Source organism: Brachionichthys hirsutus, unplaced genomic scaffold, assembly GCF_040956055.1.
Source record: "Brachionichthys hirsutus isolate HB-005 unplaced genomic scaffold, CSIRO-AGI_Bhir_v1 contig_369, whole genome shotgun sequence".
Taxonomy (NCBI): domain Eukaryota; kingdom Metazoa; phylum Chordata; class Actinopteri; order Lophiiformes; family Brachionichthyidae; genus Brachionichthys; species Brachionichthys hirsutus.
Genome location: NW_027181135.1, coordinates 1 through 12,276, shown reverse-complemented (window position 1 = coordinate 12,276; position 12,276 = coordinate 1). Strand labels below are relative to the sequence as shown.

The 12,276-nt window shown below is 49.1% G+C and overlaps 2 protein-coding genes across 2 annotated transcripts; both read right to left on the bottom strand.

Annotated features, from left to right (window-relative positions):
• Positions 1-12: 12 nt before the first annotated feature.
• LOC137917308 (protein PALS1-like) lies at positions 13-1,729 on the bottom strand (the record flags this gene model as incomplete). The annotated part of the gene is made up of 2 exons (XM_068760116.1): positions 1,684-1,729; positions 13-456 (listed from the first exon to the last, which is right to left on the bottom strand). A coding segment is annotated over exon 2 (337 nt), but the record flags the coding sequence as incomplete, so codon positions are not given.
• A 2,603-nt stretch (positions 1,730-4,332) lies between these two features.
• On the bottom strand, positions 4,333-11,763 carry LOC137917309 (gephyrin; the record flags this gene model as incomplete). Its single annotated transcript, XM_068760117.1, has 15 exons — positions 4,333-4,466; positions 5,094-5,190; positions 5,627-5,730; positions 5,862-5,926; positions 6,048-6,121; positions 6,245-6,332; positions 6,431-6,552; positions 6,742-6,895; positions 7,019-7,077; positions 7,328-7,447; positions 7,927-7,982; positions 8,191-8,283; positions 9,037-9,174; positions 9,792-9,834; positions 11,707-11,763. Coding segments are annotated over 15 exons (1,404 nt in total), but the record flags the coding sequence as incomplete, so codon positions are not given.
• Between the last annotated feature and the right edge of the window lie 513 nt (positions 11,764-12,276).

Genomic DNA, 12,276 nt, shown 5'->3' with positions numbered 1-12,276 from the left:
GTCTCCACTCACCAGCGACCGGACGCCGGGGGTCCTCTTTGGGGTCCTCTTTGGCGTCCGTCTCCTTCTCCTCGAAGGTGGGGTTGTCGATGCCCACTTTGGGGTTCTGCGACAGCTTCTTGAGCCTCAGCGAGGCGTCGGGGTCGATGTCCCGCCTCCCTCTGCCCTCGTCGTCCCTCTTCTTCCTCAGCTCCTCCTGGTAATGCTGGATCCGCTCCATGTGGGCGCCGCTGTGCGGCGATTTGACGAGGCTACGTTCCTCCCCGGGACAGTCCACCGCCCTCTCCCCGTGGCACTTGGCCTGACCGGAGGCCTCTTGCACAAAACCGTTCAGGTGGGACATGATCATCCCTCTCGCATCCGACCCCGGCGTCTTCAGAGATCGGCTCGGGCGTCAGACGCCATGGCGCTCCAGCTGAGGATGTCGTCCTTTATGCTCTTCCGTGAGCCGCCATCCTGGAAGACAGTTTAAAAGAACTTTTGAATGTTTGTAATCTGTAAAAGACTGTTGGAGAAAATGATCATCAATATTACACCTCCAGACTCGCACCCAAATTGGACCACAATAATAATCAAGTAGTACGTAAATAATAGCACGTTCTATAGTGTGGCTATATTCATTTATAGTTTATATTATTCGCCTCGGCTGGATCAATAAATTCTCATCACACTTTCAGCACTACGCCATTTTGTTTTTGCACCAACTCTGTCGAGGGAGTTGAATCGATCGGTCCGGCGGTGTGAACGGATCGCCTCCCGTGATATTTACCTTTCGCTCAAGCCGTAGAACGACGTCGTCGTTCTTCCTCCCTGCTCCCTACCAGCAGATCAGAGCCAACCTCGCCAGCATCCATCAAACCACTAATCGGTCCCCTTACGTGGAAAAGCTCTCGAGGAGGCCCTCATTTTAACTGAAAGCCACCGATGAGGCTTGTGTCATGTGTTCTCATACCTCATGACATCCCTCCCACTCATCCCACAGCTAATTACGTCTGACAGGTCTACCCCCCCCCCCTTCATCCGTGGAAGCATTTGGCTGCATTCAGTGGCGGTGTGGCTGACAAACAGCACACGGTAGATTGCCAAACAGGCCATCTGTTCCTGTGGGCTTAATTAAGCCGGCGATGTCGTGCCCTGCCCCGGATCAGTGGGCAAGCAGCCCCGGAGGGAGGCAGGGAGTCAACGGAAGTGACATTCACATAAACTTTATATAAAACGTTATATATTAACCTTTCAGGACGAGGCCCAAACATTACTTGATCATATCTGGAAGCATTGCAGGCAAAAATAGAAACGAGACAATGCTTTTCATCCACTTTGGCAATAAGTGCAACTCCATCAATCAATTTGCTGACTTGTTAAATATTTATTTTATATTACAATAATTTAAATATACATGTAATATACGTCACGTTAAAGTGAAGTATTCTTTCCAATAAGTAGCAGAAGAATGGCAGCATTTCTATTTTATTTTATTAATATTTTTTTGAGAAATAATTACCTAATGCGAGCAACTTTAACTTTAGCAATGTAGCGATAAGACGCAATATCCGCGTTTATGAACACACTCTTCTTCTTTTGTTGTTGTTTTAATGTCAACAACAGTACGGCATTTAGCTCAGTAGCTAGCGCTAACTGCGTAGCTAAAAGCTAGCTGTCCCGTTACACACTGCGTATACTCACCGCTTTAAAGCCGGGTGGATTTATCTGAATAAAAACGGTTCTTCCTTCATAATCCAGAATCAGAAAACGTGTTATTTATTCACGCACGGACCGTCGGAGGAACCGCAGCGACTTTCACGGTCTTCTCCGGACCGCGTCCACAGACCGTGACTGACTTTTGTCCAGGCATCAGTCGGGACACTTGTGGCCATTGCTGTAAAGCTGCCCCTGGTGTTGTGAGCCGTCTCCTAGGCAACACCGCGGCTCTACAGCGCCCCCTTCCGGCCAGACGCGTAATGGATAAATCCCCCCCCTGACGTCAGCCGATGTGATTTTAGTCTCTCTTTAATATTTTAATGTTACTCTTAACATTTTAACAATTAACAATCAACTTGTTGTGCAACCCCCCCCCCCCCAAATCAAATTGTAATTATCTTCATATATTGGAGCTTTATTGATCTCAGCCACACACAGTATTTAAAATTATGGCAGAAGTTTTTTTTTCATGTCTATTTTATTCATAAACTCACGACACCAAATTTATTTTGCCCTTATTTGGAAGGAAAAGGCATCTGTTTATATCATGTAAAACAATAAACGAGAACTTGAGACCTTCATTCACAGCTACTGGTTAAATTAATGAAAGTATGCTTAAAACTTGCATTAAAAGTCCATATTAATGATTTATTTCCTGATTTTCTTTTATACATATATTTTGAAACTATAATAGCATTAATTAGAACACATGCATCTGCCAATAGCCAACAGTAAAGGATGAAAACCACTGCAGGAGGGACCATTCCAGCCTACTAATCACCCTGCTGTCTACTTTTTCATCCTTGGGGCATCGACAAGTTGAATTATCTTTTGGAAAATTATAAATTCAGTCGGAGCCCAGAGATAAAATGGTTGGTTACTCTGCCTCTGTATCTTTCAATAAATGACGCACATTTCCTGCACCCGAGGGTGTGAAAAATTAGACATTATTATCCACAATCCTCTTCAAACTGATCCCTTTACCTTCCGCACATTTCAAACACATTCCGAAAGATGATTTGAACGCAAATTCTTGTCACAGAACTATTAATCATCGCCAACTAATGGGATCTACTGTCATTTCACCTCGCAGAGCAGAACGGAGACTGTCAGAAACCACGCAGCCTCAGGAATATCTACACCAAAGCCTGGAGCTGCTTCCTTTCGGCTGTATTTGATATTAAGTTAATCCTTTCTGACACCTCTGTGCTTAACCTCTTTTCCTCATTAGACTCTCTCTGCCATTTCTGGATTCTTAAATGCTCGCCTTCCTGGAAAGAGACCCAGTTAACCCCCCCTTGAATTATTTCAGCTCTCAAACAAAACAAAAGAAAGGTTGGAACCCAATTTAAAAACTCTTTATGTAATGAATCAAATAAATACAGTAGTTGTCCACCCGTCAAACGTTTAGCACCAAAAAAGAAATCACTATTTTCTTTTCTTTAGATATATTTTATTTAAAAAAATGAAACCCAACAAGAACTTTTTTTTTCTTTTCTTTTTTACATAATGATCAAGGATTTTTTAAATTATCTTAGTCTCTTTCATCAGTTTCATATCATTACAGAAAATGTTATAGTACAGCGTTGTTCAATGTCTCCTCATTGCTTAATAATTTCCTTAGGAGTGCTGGTCACATATATCTGTACAATATGGTTCTTCTTTTCTGTACATTTTTTGTGAAGTTGGTTAAAAAGGCCGTCAGCACTTGAAAGAAGCTGCTTCTTTTCTCTGTTTTTTCCTTAAATAGTTGATCAAATAAAAGACTATTTTTCCCCCCCAGGTCTCGGCTCACCCCTCAGGTGGGGCGAGTTTGCACCTGGATCACCGTGAATATAAGGAAGCTTTAGGGTCTGGGCAGACCGGGGGGGTGTGCTCCCCGTCCTCCTCTTCCCCACCTCCCCATCCCAACACCTCCTCTTCCCTGCCCAGGCATTTTGGCACTGCGCACATAAACAAGACTCACAAGATAAACAACAAGCAAAGCTCTTTGTGAAGCCATTATGATGCATACTAATGAGAGAAAAACAGAAGTGTCACCTTGATGGGCGCTCTAATGAGGGAGGGGTCTCGATGTGTCCCCCCTCTTCCTCTTTCCTGAGCACCATGGGAAATCTGGAGTCTTCCTCAATATTTTCATTTTTCAAAAAACAGATAACATTTTTTTCCACTAAGGATGAGAAAATAATACTTTTCTTTTTTTGTCCTGGCAGGCACCTACAGCTGTCTATTAAAATGCTACTGCTATAGATAAGGTCTAGCATTGAACACACAAAGCAATTGCAATGAAAGGAACAAAGTTGCCTTAATATAATAATGATAAGAAGAAGAAGAATGATAATAATAATCATAATAATCATAATAATATATTACAGAATAAATCTCTTTTATAATTAGACTTTTTTCATTAAAATTCTTTGCTTGAAATACTATAATCTTTTTAAATAAATGTTCTCATATGTATCTAGGTTGTGATCAAGATGTTGACTATACCTCAAAGTTACCCAAATCAATAAAAACTAGCTGTGCCGTTGCATATTACAGAATAGTCAATGATATGTGGACATGCACCGTGAACCGCCCATTTCCACCCTCGCTATGCGACGCCGACGCTCCGTCCCCCGGGCGATGACATCATAGCCGGCCGATGACCATGACGTCGACGACCTCGCCCTTGTGCAGCTCCACGTATTGCTCTGTTTTCGGAGGTAGCATCAGGAGCCCGTTAGCACTGCGCATGCTCATCAGCCTGCTGCTCACCTGGTTCCCTGCAGCGGAGAGTAAGGCAGGTCAGAAGGGACAAAATACTCATATTTGATCAATTATAGATAAAAACCAGAAAAGCACTCGGAGGGCGCAGACCCCCGCCGAGCACCTCAGGTGCTCGGCGATGTGGAATCGACTTACAAGACGACGCTTGTTACAAATCTCTGTCTCTAATATTAAATGCACAGCAGACCGGAACGCAAGTGTACGTCCATTAAAAAAAAAAAAAAATCTCGATAATAGCCGCAATCCGGATGAAAGTCAGTGGTAAAGTAAAGATTCCCGCCTGGCAAAATGGTGTCCAATTCCATAAACACCGGTCAATAATCAGCCGAGATATGGAAGAAATTTCAAAGCTCCATTTACTGCAATGTTAACTAAAATGTCAAAGTGATCCAGAATCAAGGATCTTCCTGGTAACATTCCCAAAACGTGATGAAAATCCATCCGTAACATTTTGAGCTGCGCTGCTAACAGGCAGACGATTGCTGGCAGGAATGTGATTAAAACAGTTGTTTAAATCATCGAGTTTCGTCTGTAGCCGTATAATAAAAGGAAATACTCAAGCTAATTCTGTTTCCCTCGTCTTGATGGATTAGGGCTCCCCTCCCGGCTCTGGGACTCGGTACCTGTGCTCTGTGCCCACGGCAGAGGCTCCTGGTGATGCCACGTCAGAATGCAGCGGTGGTATTCAGGACGAGGGTCTAACTTCACATCGCATGACAACTGGAAGGGAAACATAAACTTTATTGGCAAAGCTTCTATTTTTTTCCAGAGCGCCATTCGACCCGGCCTGAAGCCGGCTATGGATTGAATATTCATGACTGGCGCCGGCCTTCCGGTTAGCGTGGGCCGTGATTGGTTTATCTCGCATCTCCCGACATAAATATGCATCAGGCAGATGATGCAAATTACTATTAAATATAAGACGCAATGCGTTGCAATAAAACGTGAACACAAAACTATTTCCTCTCTGCGGCAGGTTGTTGCATCGGCGCTCAAAATTTCCACACGAGGGCAGAGAGTGTATTTTTTTGAGCGGACGGGCCTTTCTGCCTTTTGAACATGAAAGAGTAAAGAAAAAAACCCAAACGAGCCCGTTTTTGTGAGCGCCAGCGCCTCAGCGAGCGTCGGGCTTCCTTTGTTGCCCCGGGCATCCTACCCTCGCTTTAATGATGGTGGGCCTTGGGTCCAAAATGCCCTGCATCTTCCTCAAGGCAGGGATGACAAAAAGATTACAGGTGACAACAGCGGACACAGGGTTTCCTAGGACAGATGGACGGATGGGGAGAGGGAGGGAGGGGGGGGGGGGGGGGGCACGGAGAGAAAAATATATGAGCAACGTCTCTTCAGAGCCGGTGGAGTGAATCGCTCTTTCTCTCAACTTCACACACTACCTGGGAGGGCAAAGATTAGTTTGCGAGCACCGTCCATGTCCAAGGTGGCAAATGTTGTTGGGAGACTGCAGAAAAAAAAAAGAGCAACTCTTGTTGATTAGAAGTTTAAATCCGGTCCTCCGCGCCTCAACGTTTTTATTTTAATTCATAAAACTGCGTGGCAGTAGAACAAAAGCATTTTCTTACCCTGGTTTCATGAAAACACGACCAAAATGGATCTGGGCGTGAAGATCGACATCCAGCACCTGCTTAAGGTAGTCCTAGGAAAGCACATTAAAGTCACAACCAAAGTTTAAAGCCTATGAACCTAATAAAGGCTGCCATTCCCTCCTCTTCCACAAGGTGTCAGTAAAACCCAATGCGTTCGCCTCCAGGCGTCGTACCTTCTCTCCCATAGATACTCCTCCTGAGGTAATGATGACATCAGCACGGCTGATGCCTTCATTCAGAGCGTTGAGAAGGTCGTCGGGACTGCGGGACGCAAAGAGAGACACTCGAGGAATGAAGACGTTTTCACTCCGGAGGGAGTAAAGCGAGCTGATGGCGCCCCCGCTGGAGGACAGACATACTTGTCGCCGACGATCCCCAGGTTGATGGTGGGGTAGCCGTGCTCCTGGATGGTGGCCAGCAGGGTGGAGCGATTGCTGTCCCTGATCTTCCCTGGATGGAGGTCGTCTTCCGGGTTTAGCAGCTACATGACAGACGTGGAGAAATAAAACATTAAAACGGCACCCTAAGTGAAACGTTTCTCAGCATCACGTTGACGCAGAAAAGAAGAGATGGATGGATTCCTCTTTTCCCTCGACCGGAACCAAAGGAGGAGGGATGAGGACAAAAAAGACTTTTATCTTACAGTGTGGGGCATAACGACCATTTTTACCTCATTCCCTGTGGACATGACGGCGACCACGGGGAACTTTTGGACTTCCACCTCTGTGACGCCCACAGTGGCCAGGAGGCCGATCTCAGACGGACCCATGTGGGTGCCTTTCGCGAGGACACACTCCCCACGCTTGATGTCATGACCGATAGGCCTGTGGCGGGACAGGGGAGGGAGTACAGGAACTTAAACAAACTTAAACTGTGGTTTATAAGCCAAAGAGGTGGGCTGATGACAGACATGATCTTAATAGGAAACAGTAAAGTCAGGCACTGACCTGATGTCCTGCCCCGGACGGGCCTGGACTAGGATTCGAACCTCCAGCTCCTCTGTCCCCTGAAAGACAAACCATCGGTCAGATCCTTCAAAATGAAATGATCTAGTTTTCCTGGCAGGACACCCAACTAGCGTGCAAATTATGGGCGGTTCCAGGGGGCGTGGTCAAATGAGCGTTGGCCCCGAGCTGGACTCTTATTGGCTCTTGAAGTGCCCCCCCCCCTCTCATTTGTCCCCCCCCCCCTACACTTCTGGCTTTAAAGTCAAAAGTAAGATTTGTCCTCGCTGCGAAGCTGAAGTCGGGGCTTACGTCTTCGGACTCGCGGAGCAGCTCGGTGTCTTCCACCTGGACCACGGCATCGGCCCCGCAAGGGATGGGGGCGCCCGTCGTCACCCTCATCACCTGGCCGGGCATCACCGTGTGGGTGGGCTGCAGGGACACGCGGGCATCAAACAATAAACGCTAACACAAGAACGAAGTCACGAAGAAGGACCAAACTCAAACGAAGCCGCTCAGAGACGCTTCTACGAACGTTTTGAGGAAATGATCGACTTGAAGTAAAAACACGACACAAACTGCGCCTAAAGGAAACTAGCAGGTCTAATCAGGGATACGCCGGCGGACACAGAGAACACGTTTGCATGCTTGGCGCTTTTGCTCAAGATGAAAGGTCAATGCGGTCGATAAATCTCTGCAGCCGGCCCCTCTCTGAGGGCTAATCTGTTTTATACTTTGGCAGCACTTTGACTTTCCAGCTCTGCCTTGGAGCAAAGGGAACTTCATCACCTGCTGAGGGAACACAGGTGTGCAATTACAGCTGCTCAAGGCACGAGACAAAGGACAAAAGCCGTGGTGCTTCGTTTTCCTGCACCGTGTGTGTGTGTGTGTCGGTGCGGATGCAGACGGACCTGCTCCCCAGCCTGGGACTCTCCGATGATGAAGCGGTCGCCCGGGCCGTCGGCCGCTGCAACAAAAGGAAAGACGTGACAGCAAAGATTTACCGCCTCGCGTCTCAAATCCGCATCGGGAGCAGCCGGGCCGTCGGATCAGGGTACAAGATCCAGAAAGAGGCCCGCGTGCAGGAGTTCTGGAGCTGCCTGGAGTCGAAACGCTTCCAGGTGCTCTCCAGGTTCACAGTCGGTGAGTCCAGGAGTCCCCACCCCGGGACTCACCTCTCACGGCGTAACCATCCTTCACAGAGGCAGGGAAGGGTGGCAGGTTGTCTTTGGCATAAACGTCCTGAGCCAGGACTCGACCCATCCCATCTGTGGTGGGAGAGGAAGAGCATGGGAATGAGGGAAGGTGGAGGGAGAGAGAGAACGAGAGACAGAGCGGGTGAGGGTGCGTCTGGTTCGGACAAAGTTAGATCACACGCACACACACACACACACTCCTCCTCTTCGGTTTCCGCTTCGTTGATTTGCTCACTTCGGATTTCCACCAGACAGACGACTAAAAAATAAATAATAAAATAAAACACACTCAGGAAACATTTGTGTGGGAAGAACAGAGACTCCACAAATAGACAATAGATCAGAGGGAAGGAAAGAAAGAGAGAAAAAGATGGAAAGAGAGTAGGTGGAGGAGAAGAATCCTGGCGCTGAAATATCTTAAGCTGCTGTGTGGCTATAAATAGCGCCTCCCAGAGACATTACGCTGCGATGATTATGTTGTCATTAATGTGAAGATCTGAACATCAACACACACACACACACACACACACCTACACACACACACAGACACACCTACACACGCACACACACACACCTACACACACTTGGACGGTCGTCGCAAGCCTCTGTTATTAATGCATCTGGAGATAATCTGTCTCCTATTGGTCGCTTGCAGTGATAATCCACGTCCGTTGCTGATAATCGATTGACTTAATTGATCGCTAATGATTTCACGGTGACGTGAGCGTGACCGGGAGACATACTGAGAGGGGGGGGGGGGGGGGGGGGGCAAACCGATGATGTCACAGGGTGAGGATGCAGAAATGGCCATTTCCGGTTGCTCACCTCTGTAGTTGATGATCTCGTTGCCCAGGACGGCGGTCATCTCCAGCACAGTGATGAAGGCCTTGTCCATGGAGGTGAGGGGGAACGGGGACATGCGGTGTCTCCGGGCCACCTTGTTGATGTCCACGGCGCTGTGACCTGGGAGGACATGTAGGACCCGTCATGAAGATGAAACTTGTTTTTTTAAGGATTTCATTTTGGTCCAGGTGCGAGAGAGAGAAACATTAAAAGCCTCTCCAGAAGTTCAAACTGTTATATATAACAATATATATACAAAAACACTAATGTAACTGGATTAAACTGATTTATTTTACGACATTTTCTACAGCCTGCACTAAAGCCTGCGCTAAAGCCTGCGCTGCAGCCTGCGCTGCAGCCTGCGCTGCAGTCTGCGCTAAAGCCTGCGTTACAGTCTGCGCTACAGCCTGCGCTACAGCCTGCGCTACAGCCTGCGCTAAAGCCTGCGCTCCAGCCTGCGCTAAAGCCTGCGCTGCAGCCTGCGCTACAGCCTGCGCTAAAGCCTGCGCTGCAGCCTGCGCTACAGCCTGCGCTAAAGCCTGCGCTGCAGCCCTGCGCTAAAGCCTGCGCTAAAGCCTGCGCTGCAGCCTGCGCTGCAGCCTGCGCTACAGCCTGCGCTGCAGCCTGCGCTACAGCCTGCGCTACAGCCTGCGCTAAAGCCTGCGCTACAGTCTGCGCTACAGCCCGCGCTACAGCCTGCGCTCTTTGCGCGCGTCCGGTGGAAACTTGGTACTCACTTGATCTTAGGATGTTATCTTTGCTGCCGCACCGTGACTGCACCTACAGATGGAGAGAGCGACGAAGGGCGAGAGGGGAGAGAGAGAAAGCAGAAGCGGTGGTAATTTGAGACACACCGAGCGGCTCTTTTTGACATGCTTGAGATGAGAAGCTGTTTATACAACGGTCAGAAGCGTCAGCAGGAGCCGCGTCACGCTACACTGTGCTCTTTGTCCTGCTGCTGGGCGATGGCTGCACCCCCCCCTTCCCCCCCCCATGTCACTATCATCACTTCACGTGCGTCACATCAAACCACAGGTGGCGCCGACACCGATCAATACCTCTCGCGTCACACGGACACAGGCAGCGACAACGGTTCCATCGCAAAGTCGCGACAGGATGTTTGAACTTCGGCGTGACATCGAATGTGGCGATGCGGCGAGCGGCTGTTCGGACGTGGAGCACGCCGGGACGCTTTGTTTTGTAGTTTGTCTTTGAAGTTGGGCGGAGAGCAGAGCGGCTGAGCTTCCCAGACGCGCGAGGAGGAATCTCCTTCACGAGGCCGGTTCTCTCGCTCCGATAAGGCCGAGCGAAATGATGCACCGATTGGCTTCACTATTGAAACGTCATGCATGTGCAAGGCATTCTGGGACCATTTAACATCACCCAGTATGTTGGAGAGGAATCAATCCGAGTTGAGACGGGAGAGCGGCTCCGTCATCCTCTTAATTATTATTATATAATGTACTTCCATTCAACGTGAGACGCTTTGCTAACGCTACGGACACGCCGGAAGGTTCCGCCTCCGCACGTCGATGCTGCGAGGAGCTGCCGGACCTCCCGGTGGCCATCCTGTTGGCTGAACGCCAACGGGTGCGACGTGGCGCTCTTGAGACTCTCGTGAAGAAGACGAGGCCTCTGGGAAGCTCAGCCTTGGGGAGCGGCGAGATGAGGGAAGGAATCGGAAGTGGAAATGATCAAGATTTGGCACAGCATGGAAGCAGAAACTACACAGGTATAGTTTTGGGTGCAGTGAAATTAATCCCTCCATGTCTGCGCGGACGATCAATCAATGTTTCAGCCATGGGAAGCTTTCCAGCTCGCCGGTGAGCTTTCTTCTTGCTGGTACGATCAGCTTTTATCCAGACGTGTCGTCATTTCCTGGATGTTCCTTTCCTGCAGTGGCTTGCGCCTCAATAACGTCCGGGACCCGGCGTTGTGAATCTCAGAGGGGCGTGGCTAGTTTGCGGCGTTTGGTCTCCCCGTCTACATACCCAACCCCAACACCTTCCTTCGCTCCCTCAACGCTATCATAACCGGGCTAAAACTGTGACACCACAGGGCACCAAACAGCCAAGGTGAGAGGGTGCGAGATGGGAGGGGGGGGGGGGTGGGGGGGTGGGTGGTGATGGAGAGAGAGAGGAAGGCAGGTAGGCAGGGAAGAGCGTGAGAGGATGGCGGATCAGCGTGACGTGGCCCGGACAGAAGGGAAACAAAAACAGGAAGCACGGATTGGACAGACTTCACTAAACTACAGCCGAGACATGGTGGGGGGGGGGGGGGGGGGGGGAGGACAACGAGAACGGCCTGATGGCGTCTACTCAACAGACATCAGCACACCAGACAGAGCTACTGAAAGCAGAGCATGTTAACCGGAGAAGACGGAACCAGGGAGAGACAAACGGATGGAGGGAGGAGAGAAGACAAGGAGGAAGAGGAGACAGGAAGATTCTCAAGAGGCGGGACAGAGGGATGGAGACAGGGGGGGGGGATACAGAGTGAACGACAGACACGTGGAGAAAGAGAAAGAGGTAGAGAGAGAGACTGAGGCAAGGCAAGAAGGGAGGGGGGAGACAGAGAGCGGGGCGTTTGTTTCGCGCGCTCCTCGGTGGAGGGCGAGGAAGAGGAGGTGGGGAAAGGGGGCGGGATAGTTACTCGAGAGCTGGAGGTCCTCCTGCGATCATCTTTAAGCCCCTCCAACCTACACTGGAGCTAGTGGAGATAAAGCATCGCATCATCAGCATAAGTGCATTGCAGACAGACAGGCAGACAGACAGGCAGACAGACAGGCGGGCGGGCGGGCAGGCAGCGAGGCAGGACAGACAAGACAAACAGGTGTGAGACAGGTGGAGAGAGAAAGAAAGAAGGCGTAAGGGCGGGTTAATCTGCTGACTCGTTCACCGTCTCAAACATGTCAAATCACAAAATTCTGTTTTTGATACTGAATCAATCCGCAGCTGAATCCAGATCCGACTGATTCCCCGGAGACACGGAACTCCAGTCACCGTGACAACGACACAGAGACTGGACATGGGTTGCTGATGTAAAGACACCATTAATGTTGTCTTCTCTCACGTGACTACACCCGAGCGTTAGCCGCATTAGCATCAACATTAGCAAACAAACTTATATATATATATATTATGGGTTTATTTAACCGTGGATTGGCCTGATTACGTCTGCTGTGGTTGCTAGGAGACCTGTGTGACAATGCAACCCTTATAG